General features: G+C 32.6%; 1 protein-coding gene across 1 annotated transcript; it reads right to left on the bottom strand.

The window, feature by feature from the left end:
• Positions 1-4,151: 4,151 nt before the first annotated feature.
• On the bottom strand, positions 4,152-10,456 carry LOC101255137 (casein kinase 1-like protein 10). Its single transcript, XM_004247693.5, has 15 exons — positions 9,575-10,456; positions 9,430-9,470; positions 8,771-8,840; positions 8,523-8,671; positions 8,352-8,447; positions 7,450-7,520; positions 6,749-6,810; positions 6,607-6,670; positions 6,421-6,505; positions 6,149-6,275; positions 5,956-6,029; positions 5,799-5,862; positions 5,144-5,280; positions 4,675-4,984; positions 4,152-4,565 (listed from the first exon to the last, which is right to left on the bottom strand). The coding sequence occupies exons 1-14, from the start codon at positions 9,648-9,650 to the stop codon at positions 4,706-4,708; spliced, it is 1,395 nt and encodes a 464-aa protein (XP_004247741.2). The 5' UTR covers positions 9,651-10,456; the 3' UTR covers positions 4,152-4,565; positions 4,675-4,705.
• Positions 10,457-13,808: the final 3,352 nt, after the last annotated feature.

The following is a 13,808-nucleotide window of genomic DNA, read 5'->3' as shown; positions in this document are numbered from 1 at the left end:
ATGAATTATATTAAAGAATAACTAGTTACTACTATTTTTGATTAGTGAATCCTTATAAAATTATGTGTATTTAATTTAAAATTTTGTAACCGCAAACATTTACTTATAAAAGGAACATGAAATAATGTGATTTATCAATGACATTTTAGGATATGTTGATAGTTTGTTTACGAAATGTGATTTGCTCAGTTAGGAAGAATTTTAGAAGGAATTGATTTTATTTTTTTTATAGTTTTCACAACATGTGGGTTTTTCATGTCTATAAAAAAGATACAATTAAGAAATTTCAAAATACACGCTCAAATAAAACTTCTACCTCATATCAGTTTGATTTCACATAGAATGTCTAAACGACCCTTAGAATGAATTTAACTTTCAAATATCAATTTAACCCGTAATGGTATAATTCATAGCCCCACAAACATTTATGTAATGGTCCAGTCCAATAGTGATATTATCCACTTTGGGCCTAAGCCCACACAACTTTAAAACGTGTTACTAGTTAGTAAGGCAAACTTATTTAAATACCCAACATCTATATTGTGTTTTATCGATGTGGAACTTCTAATCTTAAGCTGGGGCGTCGCATTAGCATCCTCGTTGAGGTTTGCCACATCATATGAAATTTGCCTATATACAACACTGAGGTTTGTCCCGCCTCATCGAGATTTGCGTAAACTCAATTGAGCTCCGGCCCACATCGATAAGCCCAACACAAGAGTTACTCCAATACAATTGTAGCTCAGTAGCGATTCCTATTTGGGCCTAGACCCATATGACTTTAAAACACGCAACTAGTTGGACCTAGATCCGTACGACTTTATCAATGTGAGACTTATAAACAAAATATAAGACTCCAAAATTAAAGTCATACTTCAAAAAAAAAAATTATAAGCTATTTTTTTTACTATAATTTGTTGTTGATTCTTGTGCTTTGAGATGAATAGATTTTTGAAGAGAAATAGTTCTTCTCAACCAAGGGTTAGTTTTAGAGACATGGTTTAAGGGTTCATTTTCTAGATGGTTGGAGTATAATATGCAAAGAAGATGTAATATTTTGCTTATGTTGTTAACGTTACCCTTGTGCCAATCCTAGCCTTACCTTTGAGTCACTCAGTAGTAGTGCACCCCCTATATTTAAATCCTAGGTTCACCTCTGAGTAGAGAAATTGTTTTCAATAAGCCTTAAGTTTAAGTCAAACATAATAAAAGAAATATGGAAAAACAAAACACAGTTATGAGGCAATTATTATAGAGAACAGAACAATAGCAATAACACATAATATTGTAATTTTTATTTTTAATATATGCTCGATAAAAAATATATATAGAAATGTTTGTACCGAAAAAAAATTGGATGATTTATATCAAGATATATATTATATAAATAAAATAATAAAATCCAACACAAGACAATTCTAGACACCCACTCTATTCGACCGAACATAAAATAAAATAAAACAGAACAACAGACTTATACTTTTAGACACTCTTCTACTAAACAAACATATAGAAATAAAACCTCAAAAAAGAACTTTAGACAAAGAAGATGCGCATAATTTTTGTTCGAATTAAAGTCTCAAGGTCAAGTCCACGTCATTTTGTTCGTCAGCAATGTTAGCTAATTCATCAACATTTGTCGGAACAGGAACATTCAATCGATTGGCCAATGATCTTGTACAATCAATAGCAGAGTCATTTGAATTTGGACCTCCAACTCTGTTTCTGCTTGCCATTTGTTGCCAATTGATTGGTGGTGCTCTGTCACTGATTCTTGTCGGGCTGTTCCGATTCGAAGACAAGATAACAATGTTATTATTTCCTCGCGAAGTCGCATGATGTTGGGCTGCAGCAGGTTGAGGTGATGACATATTTCCTGTAAAAAAATTACCTGATCCATATAAAGGACAACGTTGGATAACGTTTTGTGGTGCCGCATGTTGAACTGACGATAGCAAAAGAGATCCAGATGAATACAAAGGAGGACGCAGGTTAACATTCTGTGGACTCACACGTTGTGGGGTCGTAGATTGAGCCGACAACATATTTTCCCGCAAAAGAGTAGCTGATGGATATCCGGAGGAATGCCGGATAACATTTTGTGAGCTCGTATGTTGTGGGGCTGCGAGTTGAGATCCTAGCGGATTTTCTGGGGACAAAATATTGGACGCATATGCATGGGAACATAGAATGGTATTTCGCTCAGACGTTAACAGATGAGTAGTTCGTATATGATTCATGAATTGCAGATGAGTACGGAACGCTCCATAGCATAAAGGACATCGAAGTAATACACGACAAGATGATAAAAATGAAGGAGGAGGAACATTTGCATTACTCATACTTTGAAGTATGAGTACCAAAACTTTTTCAAAGAAAAAAAAAGGTGTACTATGATTTTGTAAAATGTGAAGAGAATTTATAGGCTACTCATGGTTCCTTTATGTTTATTCCATTTTTGCAATGAGTGACAACTTTACTATCAAAATTTATTATATAATAAATGCTTTTTCCTTATTTATTATTTATATTTAACTCATTAATTGAAACACACTTCAGAAAGGGAAAAAGAATTAACTCTAAGTAGACAATTTTAAAAGAAGAAATTTTTTTTTCTCTAATAATTAATTAAACTTTGACTTACAAAAACTAGATTGTTGTAATTCAATATACAGAATGAATCATACTGTCAACTTACTATTATATCAAGAGAATTAAATTTTTCTTATTATAAATTTTAAACATGCTTTAATTTTTTATTATTTTACTTATAAGTGATAATTTCATAGTCAATTATGATTTAAACTGGAAATAATGTTAATGTCTCAATCATTTATGGTTGATTTGAATAATTTTAAAATAGAAAAAATTATTTATAGTAGTATCATATAATAATTATTTGAAATATTTTTTTGTCCATACAAATACATGCTTTAGATTGAGGCAATAATATAAGAAAGCAAGTTAATGGTCAACAATTATATTAGAGTTGACTCATAAAAAAAGAAGAAAAATTAATGTTGATTCACATAAATATAAAACACTATTTTCTTCTTATTTAGAATTTTTTTTAATGAGAAATGCATTTTTTTTTATAATTATAAATCTTTGAATATTGGTGTTTTTTGGGGAATATAATTATTTATGTGAAAACATTGAGAATGAATGAGAAAAAGGTAAATCCTCCAAAACCCAAAATCTTTCAATTAATATGAAAAAGTGGTAAATTGCAAAACTGGTGCATTAATAATATTTTCTAAAATTACAAATTCATTATCCCGATAAAAACTCACTCGTAAAATTATACTATTAAAATTCAATTATTTTTACCTAAACTTTATATATGTAGGCACCATTTTACCTAAACTTCCCCCACAATTCATTCACCATTTTTATCTAGCTTTCTAACATATCTAAAATTATTACGAAGTAGATAAACAAGTTGAATCTTAGTGTCAAAATAAAATATCCCATGTTACGATATGAAGCTTAATAAAACAAGGAGAACTTTCACATACAGCCACTAAAAATAACTTAATTACTCTCCATAGTTATAGTTTGATAATTACAATTCGTAGTTACATGTTATAGGGAGGAGAGAAACGAGCGAGACTGGGAGAGAGAGGAGAGAGGCGAGAGAGAATAAAAAGTGGGAAAGAGGTAAATTGTACATGTACATTGGTGAGACAATTGCATATTATACATATATATTTCTATACATGGCAAGCGAGATTTTGAGAAACAGAGGAGAGAGGCGAGCGAGAGAAAACAGAGAGTAGGAGAGAGAATTATATATGTATATTGGTTAAATAATTGTATATTATACATATTCATTTGTATAAAAAGCAAGCGAGATTGATAGAGAGAGGACAAAGGCGAGCAAGATTGGGAGAGGAATGAGAGAGACAAATTATATATGTATATTGATTAGATAATCGTATATTACACATATACAAATGTGATTAATTATACAAACTCGAAGTCGGCCCACACAATTAATGTATAATGTTAGTCGTAAGTGGTACTTACAGCCAACTATAGTTATAATGGTATAAATTTACTTAACCGCGTAATTTTTTTCGTGTCGAGTATAATGGAGAAGAGTACAGTAACCGAAGCAAAGGAAACAACACGTAATAAGACAACACACGTTCATAGTAACAAGTTAATATAGGAAGAAAAATTAGAGGGTACATAACATAAAAGTATATGATAACAATTCTGGGCACAAGAACCACACAACTAAGAGGAAGTACTGAGGTAGCCCCTTAAGTAATCGGAGCTACACTGCATAACCATGAGCTATTTACTTTCGCCATTAACATCCTCCCCGTTCGCAAGCATAGCAGCCATGCACATCAGGGGAGCAATGGCCAGATGTGAAATATTTTTTATTTTTCGAGAGAGATCCCGGTCTACAACATCACATTAGAGAGGTATTCTCAAATATACAAAACAGAAACACCCCTCTATCTCTTGAAAGTTTAGCAAGTTTGTTAAATTGCAAGAATCAGTGCATGCTTGTTGATAAGTCCTTGAAGATAGCTGCTCAACTTGCTGTTCAACTATAAGGAAAAGACGGTAACGATAAGTTCATATTAGCTGAGGAGTAGTATCAAGAATAAGAAAATAGTACTTGAATATCATGATATCAGCGGTTAAAAGTTTTGGTACCTTGGGGGTAGATATTAGACATTATATAGCCTCATTTCCTTCTTCCGGTGCCAATAGTTAGTAACTCAAAGCTCCTAAGAGCATCATCCCTACCCCCTCTAGTTGCAGTAGCGCGGGTAAAAGATGAAGACTTGGATTCAAATCCAGGTTGTACTCTTTGGGTAGTGGAAATGCGGCCGCTGCTTGAACCTAAGCGACCAGAGCGATTGTCAGTGGGTTCGCCAGATGAGCTGGGCCGGCTGCTTCCCATTACAGCCCTCCTCGAGGTGCTACCAGTCCGAGATACACGGCCTCTTTCAGCATCAGCTTGCTGAAATGTTAACAAGTGCATCAGATAATAACCTATAATGAGCAGTTCAGACACCAAGAAAGCTCCAGGTAGGAACAAACTGATGACTGTAAATTGAGAGGATGCCAAAATATTATACGGAATCCCAGGCAGAAAAAAGATATCACATTCGCTGCTTACCACATCCTTAGATGATGGTACATCGTCAGATGATCTGTGATGTCTCAAATGGTCCCCTTGCAAACCAGTTCCAGACACGTTCCTTCTAGAAAACGCCTCCACAGCACCAGAAAACCTATCTTTGATTTCCTGCCTCACTGTACAAGAGATCAGACAAATCTTAAAATTAGCCTACAAATCTGTAACATGATGACATACATTCAACCAACAAAAAAAACACGGGAGGAAAAAGAAACAAAACAAAATGCCCCAGCCACCTATAGTTCGTATTGGGTTTTATTTTTCAGAGGGGATGATTTGACACACTTCTTATCATTAATTGGACAGCACCCATTTCCGCATATTTAAGAAATCCTCAAGGATAGCTGCAACTTCTAGTCACATACTTGAGCATTGTACATCTCTCCCACTGCCATTGAATGGGTCACACATGCAAACTTACATTTATGTGTTTCAAGTGGGTCTTCTGAAACTACATATAATAAGAGATTTGAAGTGCTATTCTGCTTGCAATAATTGGCTATTTTGTCAAAAGCATGGATTAGATTGACGACAAAGGTCAAGCACCATGAGCCCGCCCAAACATAAATAATCATACGAGGAATGTAAGCTACTATTTCTTATTCTTTGAAGATGCAGTTTCTTGTAACAGTACCAGGGATCTTTTCTGGTCTTTCAATGGATGGTCCCGGATTCACAGGTAATCTTGCAATAGGTTGCTGAAAATACACAAAATGTAAGATTAGGGCATCTTCTAGAATGCAAAAATAAAACAGTAGATAATTTTTAGCAAGAGTAGATTAAAGACAGACTCGTGCTCTTGAACTGGAGCCGATCTGGGGATACTTCAAGATAGTCCAATCAAACACATAGTCAAATTGATAACCTGCAATGCATGCAAAAAGAATTTTGTCGTATAAGACTACAGAAATATACTTGTAGTGCGAAAGAGATTATATAAAGGAGGAAACAGAATATTGAAACTATCATGAAACAGAAACTTACCCTCTCTAATGAAAAGGTCACGGAATAGCCTCTTTAGGTATGAGTAATCTGGCTTGTCATCAAACCGTAATGATCGGCAATAATGAAAATATGATATGAATTCTGAAGGATAGGATTTGCAAAGCACCTGTTTAACAGAGAACAGTGGAATATGTCATTATGCAGTTTGATGAGAGAGCATAGTTTAGGACAGATATATTCACAAGACCCGGTACTTCTCTGTAGGACAGATAATATTTGGCATGTATAAATAATGTACATAAAGTCACTACCTCTATAGGTGTAAGCATCTTCTTCTCACTAATCCTGTCATATTTCTGCTTTTTGGTGCCAGCTTTCAGACCTTGCCATGGCAGACTAAAAAACACAAGCAAATATGCTAATTGTAAGAAACAAGTAATGCACATGGAAATAGAGAAACAGGCACCAAACATAAACTATATCTGTAACTGCCGAACCTTCCTCTCAAAAAATACATAAGCACATAACCAAGAGACTCCAGATCGTCTCTTCTGCTTTGTTCTGCATACAAGGAAGAGAGGTGATTATGTAAAGTTTAACGTACTACTAGGTACTTGGTGTAATATCATCCTCACTTACCAACTCCAAGATGGGTGTTAACGCTAGCATAACGAGCTGTTCCTGTGAGGTTTTTGTTTTCCCTGTCAAAGGAAGCAAACGATTCATTCAGCAATCCATATTACGCTCCAATCATCCACTCAACACTATTAAAATAAGGTCAGGGAAAGAAAAGCTTGATAAGACGCAGAACCTCCAAATTTGTTTCTTAATCTCAATATCCACTATTGAGAAGCTTGGAAGCGTACATTGAGACAGAAAGGAACAGAAAAAAAAAATAAGAGAAGCATCCTAGCAGGAATGGAGGGAAAAATCATTCCATCCGGCTTTGTACTTTCTCAATACCATAGTACACAATGTGCATTCAAAATCTACAAAAGTCTAATCATTCAAGATGGTTTTCCATATCCACTAGAGCTGCTTTAATTTCTTTGATTCAGCTTATGCAAAAGAGAGGGCAAATTTTTTTGAAAAAACAGGGAAGGGCATAACTAGGTTCTAGCAAAAGTTTAAATTCTCATTACTCCAAAAGGTCAAAAAATGAAGCCGCCAAAGAAACAATTGGAAGAACATTCAACCTTCAGCTTCTCAAGCAATCATCATTACCAACACATTGTGGTGAATTGACCAATTATCAAATCACCTAAGCAAGTAATATTCCATTGTAATTTCTAGAAATGGAAGACCATATGAGATCTTTGAGAAGCATAAAAGGTTGATACCTGTATGGTATATGCTTGTGTGTCTGAAGATCTCTGTATTTCTTGGCAAGACCATAGTCAATGATGTATACCTGTTATAACAAAATAAAACACCCAAATCTTAGAGATGCATAGTTTCAATCAGATCCATTAACTCGTTCTATACATAGACTTACAAACAGGAACCTACTGATCAAGTTTTACAAAATGCTAATGTTCAGTAGCATCATGCAAGATCAGATGACAGGTTCTCTTAGACTAAGTCATTTTGTTTACAAAAAGAAATTCAGAGGAAACTTCATCCTCGTTTCCGGGTAGGAAATATTTCTTCCATTTGCAAGTGCTTATTACCAGAATTTGTTGGCAATAAGATCTTCTACCTCCCCAGATCAAGCATAAGCATTATGCTGGAAAACATAAACTAAAGAAAGGGGGAAATCTCTCAACAGATTACATGTGTCCAAGAATATGCAACTGCACAATGCACTGGATTTTGCGCATAGTTCCAGAAAACTAGAAGAAATGCCTGGCTAGTTGGCTAAATCCTTCTTAGACAAGAATGTAATGGTTGATGTCACAGGGATTGACTTCATGGAGCTCTAAGAGAAGGGAATGGGAGAGAGAAAGAGAGAGGAAATGCGACTTCTTGACTTCTGGAACTAACAAAAAGAATGTTACCCTTCCATCACAAATTGAAGTTCCTTGTTCGAGCTCAACAACCACACGCTACAATATGTCCCAATACAAAAATGCTGGAGGAGCACCCGTACAGTAGACCCAAAACCCTAGTAGATAACCAATTTGTCTAATTCCTCAGTGATTTAATTCCCAAGCAAGTAGGTGGAGAACTTTCCGAAAATATCAAGTGCAAATGTATAGGGCATTTACATCTACACTTCGAGAACATATGATGAAGTACACACCTGATTTGCTTTACGCCCTAAACCCATTAAGAAGTTGTCGGGCTTAATATCACGGTGAAGAAATCCTCTTGAGTGCATATATTCAACCCTATTAATCTGCATCAGAGAACAAGTATCAGGCAACCAGCTACAATAATTATGCATTAACAGTAAATAATTTTGGATATTTACCAGTTGATCTGCCAGCATTAAAGCTGTCTTTAAAGTGAACCTCCTATTGCAATAGTTAAACAAGTCTTCCAAACTTGGTCCAAGAAGGTCGATAACCATGGCATTGTATTCACCTTCAACGCCAAACCACTTGAGGTGTGGAATTCCAGCTTAAAATAAGAAAATGATTATTGAAAAAAAAAACACAAATCAGTGCACCTCGAGAATATAACAGTCATTGAAATTCATAGGTAGAAACTATCACTTACTTCCTCCTTGTAGAAGCATATACAGCTTTGATTCATAATGAAGCTGAGGGTGCTTGGTTTTAGTTGATTCCTGCAAACCAAAAAATTAGATTCTGGAAACAGCAAAGCAAATGCATCAACAAAAAAAAACTACAGTATTAAGCATAGCACTGGAACAGACACCTGCATGGAAAGCACAAGGAAATCTCATTCATGATGTTCTAAAACACTTAACAGATGGTCACAGTATCTGAGAAACAACTACATATGAAGTCCTTGATATATCACAATAAGGTCCCTACCAAACAAATTCACTGATCAACATAAGCAAAACTATTCAAGACTATTCAGAAGTAGAAGCTATATCCAGCAAATGCACACTAACAAACTAGCACCAATAAAAGGGCCAAATAAACAATGTCACTAGCATATTCAGCCAAAATAGCAAAGTTCGTCTATCATATTTAAGTTTTATATCATGAAAGCTTATAATACAAGAATGATCTTCTCATCCTCTAGTGAAAGATGTGGTCTTTTTCAACCTTTTATTGTTGTTAACTTTATTTAGCTAAGCCTCAATTTCCAGCTTCAGTGAAATCAACATTCCAATTTTCACCCAATTCCAGTAAACAGTTCAATCTTTAACACAACTGACACCATGTTCTAATCAACACACTCACCAGCTTCACAGCAACTTCTTCTCCAGTTTGCACATTTACCCCTGATACAAAAGCAAAAAACTCAAGGTCAACTCAAACCCCATACCACAAAACTTGAGCTACAATTGAAACTAACAACAATCAACTAAAAACACATTGATATTACCTAAATATAGTTCCCCAAAAGATCCACTACCGATCTTTCGTCCCAGTTTAAACTTCCCACCAACCACATGATCCATAGTTAAAGATTCAACAAACCCAATCAAACCAAACAAATATCAATTATCAACCACTACTCCCACAAATAGTCAGGAAATTAAAATCTGGAAATTACCCCAGATCCAGCAAAATCTACCTTACCCCAAAGAACAAAAATACAAAAAAAATCACTTCTTTGAGGCACCCCAGATGAAAAATCTTTAAAAACCCTAAAGCCTAATATCAGTTCTTAATATATGGAAAACACTTAAAAACAAGTAACTTTTTTTTTCCTAAACAACAGTGTCCCCCTTTTTCTCTAAAGAAATAAAAGAATAATCCAATGAATGACACAAAAATTACAACTTGATGAGAAATGAAAAAGCTTAAAAGGGGTTTTGGATTCTTGAAAAAAAAATTCAAAAAAAAAAGAAGAAGTAAATGACAGAAGAAATGGAAATGGAAAAATACAGTAAGCTACAAAATAAAATGGGGATTTTGGGGGTAGGGGAGAAGAGAGAATCTAACTGAAAACGAAATCTGCGGAAAATTTATGGGAATTTTTTTTTTCTGTGTAAGAGAAGAGAAGAAGAAGAAGATGAAAAAGAAGAAAAATGGAGAAAATGGGATTATACAAGAAAAATATTAAGCTTTTTCTTTTTCCTTTTATTTTCTTTTCTTATAATATTATTATCATTTTTATTTATTTATTGGTGGGGGTGGGATAAATTCTTTTTTTTTCTAAAAAAAAAAAATGTTAGATGCTGGGAGAATAATTTTTGAAAAAAATAAAAAAGAAGGAAGAAGAATATATATGTGATTATTCTTTAGGAAAGAAGATTATAATGATTTTTAAAATTTCTAATTAAGAGGATTAATAATAGTCTTTTTTTATGTATTAATTATGATTAACTTAAGTAGTTGGTATTATGATGTTTTTGAATTTCAAATTTGTCTGCTACAATTTTCTTAGATAATAAGCATAGATTGTTTTTTTTTTCTTGGGAAAAAAATAGTGTTCCATTTTTTATTAAATAAAAATAAATTTAAGTTTTGACTTTTTCAAATTTATGTAAATGATTTTTTAGAAGTAGCAAGGTAATTTTAGAATTTTAAATTTTTATAGATAGAAACTATGAAATTTGTCAAATATTTTTCACTCATTAACGTGTTCAAAAATCAAAAAGAAAAACGTGTTGCAAAGTAATTTCCAACAGGATATTTGACATCTTTTTATATATACTTTTCAAATTATGTATTATTGTTCACATTGCACTCAAATTCAATAAGTTACGAGAAAGGATACGTATCGGGCGATGAAATGATAAATATTTTTTTATTTTTAATCAAAAATTTAAATTTAATTTTTACGAAATATGAAACTGTAATTGTTAGGGAGTGTTTATCTCAATAAGAAACTTTTCGATATAAATTAAAATTTCGTGAAACTTTAACATGAATATCAAATTTTAGATGAGATAACAAAATAAATAACATGTAACATGGAGATGATATGATCATGAATTTAATTAGTATTCTTGAGTGATCCTGTTTTATTTTGTCGTATTATCTTTCAAAAGTTTTTTTAGACTCTCGAATAATTTAATTATCAAAAACTTCTATGATCGTTCCAAAAATAAACCTAATCCTAATATTGACTCATCTAAAAACACGGACTATGATGATAAATTATACTATCATTTTCGTGAGGGTTTTCGAAACAAAATCCCTTATGAATAGTTCTACTATCTTATGATCGGCCTCTTCGTTAATCCAATCATGTTTAACACCTCTGACTCGCTCGATATTTTTATCTTTGGTCGATCATTATATGTATAAATATTAAAGACGTTAATCCAAAATATGGAGAAACGTGTTGATATTATTTTTTTTTCATTCAATATCTAAAAAAAATGCTTTTGGAGTCTTGAAATATAAACAAAAATTTAATAGAATACTATTAAAATTTATAATATGTTATATGTGAATAGTTTCATGATATCATCACTAATATTACTTGTATCCACATAATAATATGATATTTTAGAGAATGTTTGTTCTTCCTCAATACGAAGGATGAATTTCATAGAGTGACACAAAACTTTGATGGTAGAAATGAAAATTAGAATGAATCTCATGCCTAGTCAACTAATAACAAAGTTAATTTTGCTTCATAATTATCTGTTTATTTCATAATTATCTACGTTTTGGAGTCATAATCTTACTAAAAAACAATTACACATTGATGATAAAAATACATCAATCACTGAATTCTTGAGAAACTATTGTAACTTTTCATGTTTTATTTGAATTCTCCCATTGAAAGAATCTTAGCGCGTCAAAATTCTTCTCATATATCATAATTTTGATTAATTTTTTTTAACGGTTATTGCACGATATTAATATGTTGTTTTTTATGGTCAATTTTAAATTATTACAAAATTCAACTTGGTTTCATTGAACAAGTGCATCATGTTTATATTATTTTAATTTAATTAATAATAATAATAATAATACCATATCCAATTCAACAATATAATGATTTGTCAAAGCTAAATGAGAGGTCAAAATTGAAATGTTCACCACTAATAAGATATCAACAATATTTTAGTTCTACAAAAATGTAGGATCCCTTATGGAAGTCTAGCAACAATGATAAAACCTCAAGTGTGGTGTTTGATAATAATAACAAAAAAATTGTCACCGAAAATATTTTTGTATAGAAATTCTTTGGAAGCTAATTATATCGTATCTCGAAAGTTTTTTGGATTATAAAAATTTTTAACTTTTCATTACTCTCGAGTACATTTCTTGATTGTTTAATACATTACAAATAATACATTACTTAATGAGAGAGATATATCTGAAAAAGGACAGAAAAGCATTCGACAGAGAAATTTTGTAACTTTCTTAAATGGTAATTTTTTTGAAAAAGAGATTATAATATCGTAAGTTATGTATTTATATTAAAAAAATATTTTTTGTTAAGCAAGCAAAAATGTCATTTTCTAAGAACAATATAAGGATAGCATATGGGGGTGGGGTAGTGTGGGGTTTGGGGACTACAAAGGGTGAGGGAGGAGATAAAGACAATTAACATGCAATGCCACTTACGAAGCTTGTTTCAGTTTGTTCTATTATCTTCGTTAAATTCACATAATTTTCAAGAGATTATCAATCTCGAGACACATTCTTTCAATCAAACCAAAAGAAGTTCATAAATACAATATTACAAGAGATTATCAATCTCGAGACACATTTTTCCAAACAAACCAAAAGAGGTTCATAAATATAATAACATTTTCACTGAAATCTCGCGAACGCAAAAATTCACCAATTCATACTTTTAAAAAAAAAGGGAAAGATAAGAAGTAAAACCATATTATATAAATTTTTATTTTAAGTTGTGACAGCAGAAGTGCATATGAATCAGTACATCCTTTTTGTCTCAATAGGCATGCTCTGACAGACAATAAGATCATTTTGTAAGATAATACTTAAGAAAGAACAAAAAACATAGTCTGCAAAAAAGATCACCATAACCAAAATCACAGCATATTTTGTCTATTTGTGCATTTGCAATGTTACTTTCACATGCCAAGAGACAGAAAACAAACAGTGACTTATGACCTCAAAAATACATTGTCACTTCAGACACAATTTGTATAAAGCTAACTTCTACTACTACTGTTTTATTATGTTGTCTTTTTTTGGTCCCATGCTTTTTTTTTGTCCTATTCTTGATGTGAAATAGGATGTCCCCTTAATGCCAACTCGTTGGGACCAAACTATTGACGGCAGTGACATTTTTGGACCAAACTATTCACTAACGACATTTTTGTTCAATTTCGTATCGTTTAAGAGCATTCTTGACCTTATTAGAATGATGAAGCTTTCTATATTCTTCACTGTTCCCACTTGGCTCTACCATATCTTCTGCAAATTTCACTTTCTTCTTCTCCTTCTTCTGATCTAAAAAAGGAACACAAAAAAACCATCAACAAACATATCGAAGATAATTTATACATGCTGACAGTATAAAAAAAAATCACCATCAATAAACTTTAGCCTGCTATGACGCGTTTCTTGTTCAATATGGACATTTTCACTTATTCCAGGAATTTTGTTCCGAAAAAGCTATTTGGCCATAGAATTCACATCCCCCCTCCCTCCAAATCAGTCACAAAAGTTCAAAATCA

This window comes from Solanum lycopersicum, chromosome 9 (assembly GCF_036512215.1).
Source record: "Solanum lycopersicum chromosome 9, SLM_r2.1".
NCBI lineage: Eukaryota > Viridiplantae > Streptophyta > Magnoliopsida > Solanales > Solanaceae > Solanum > Solanum lycopersicum.
The sequence above is the reverse complement of the archived record's forward strand: the minus strand, read 5'-3'. Positions and strand labels throughout refer to the sequence as shown.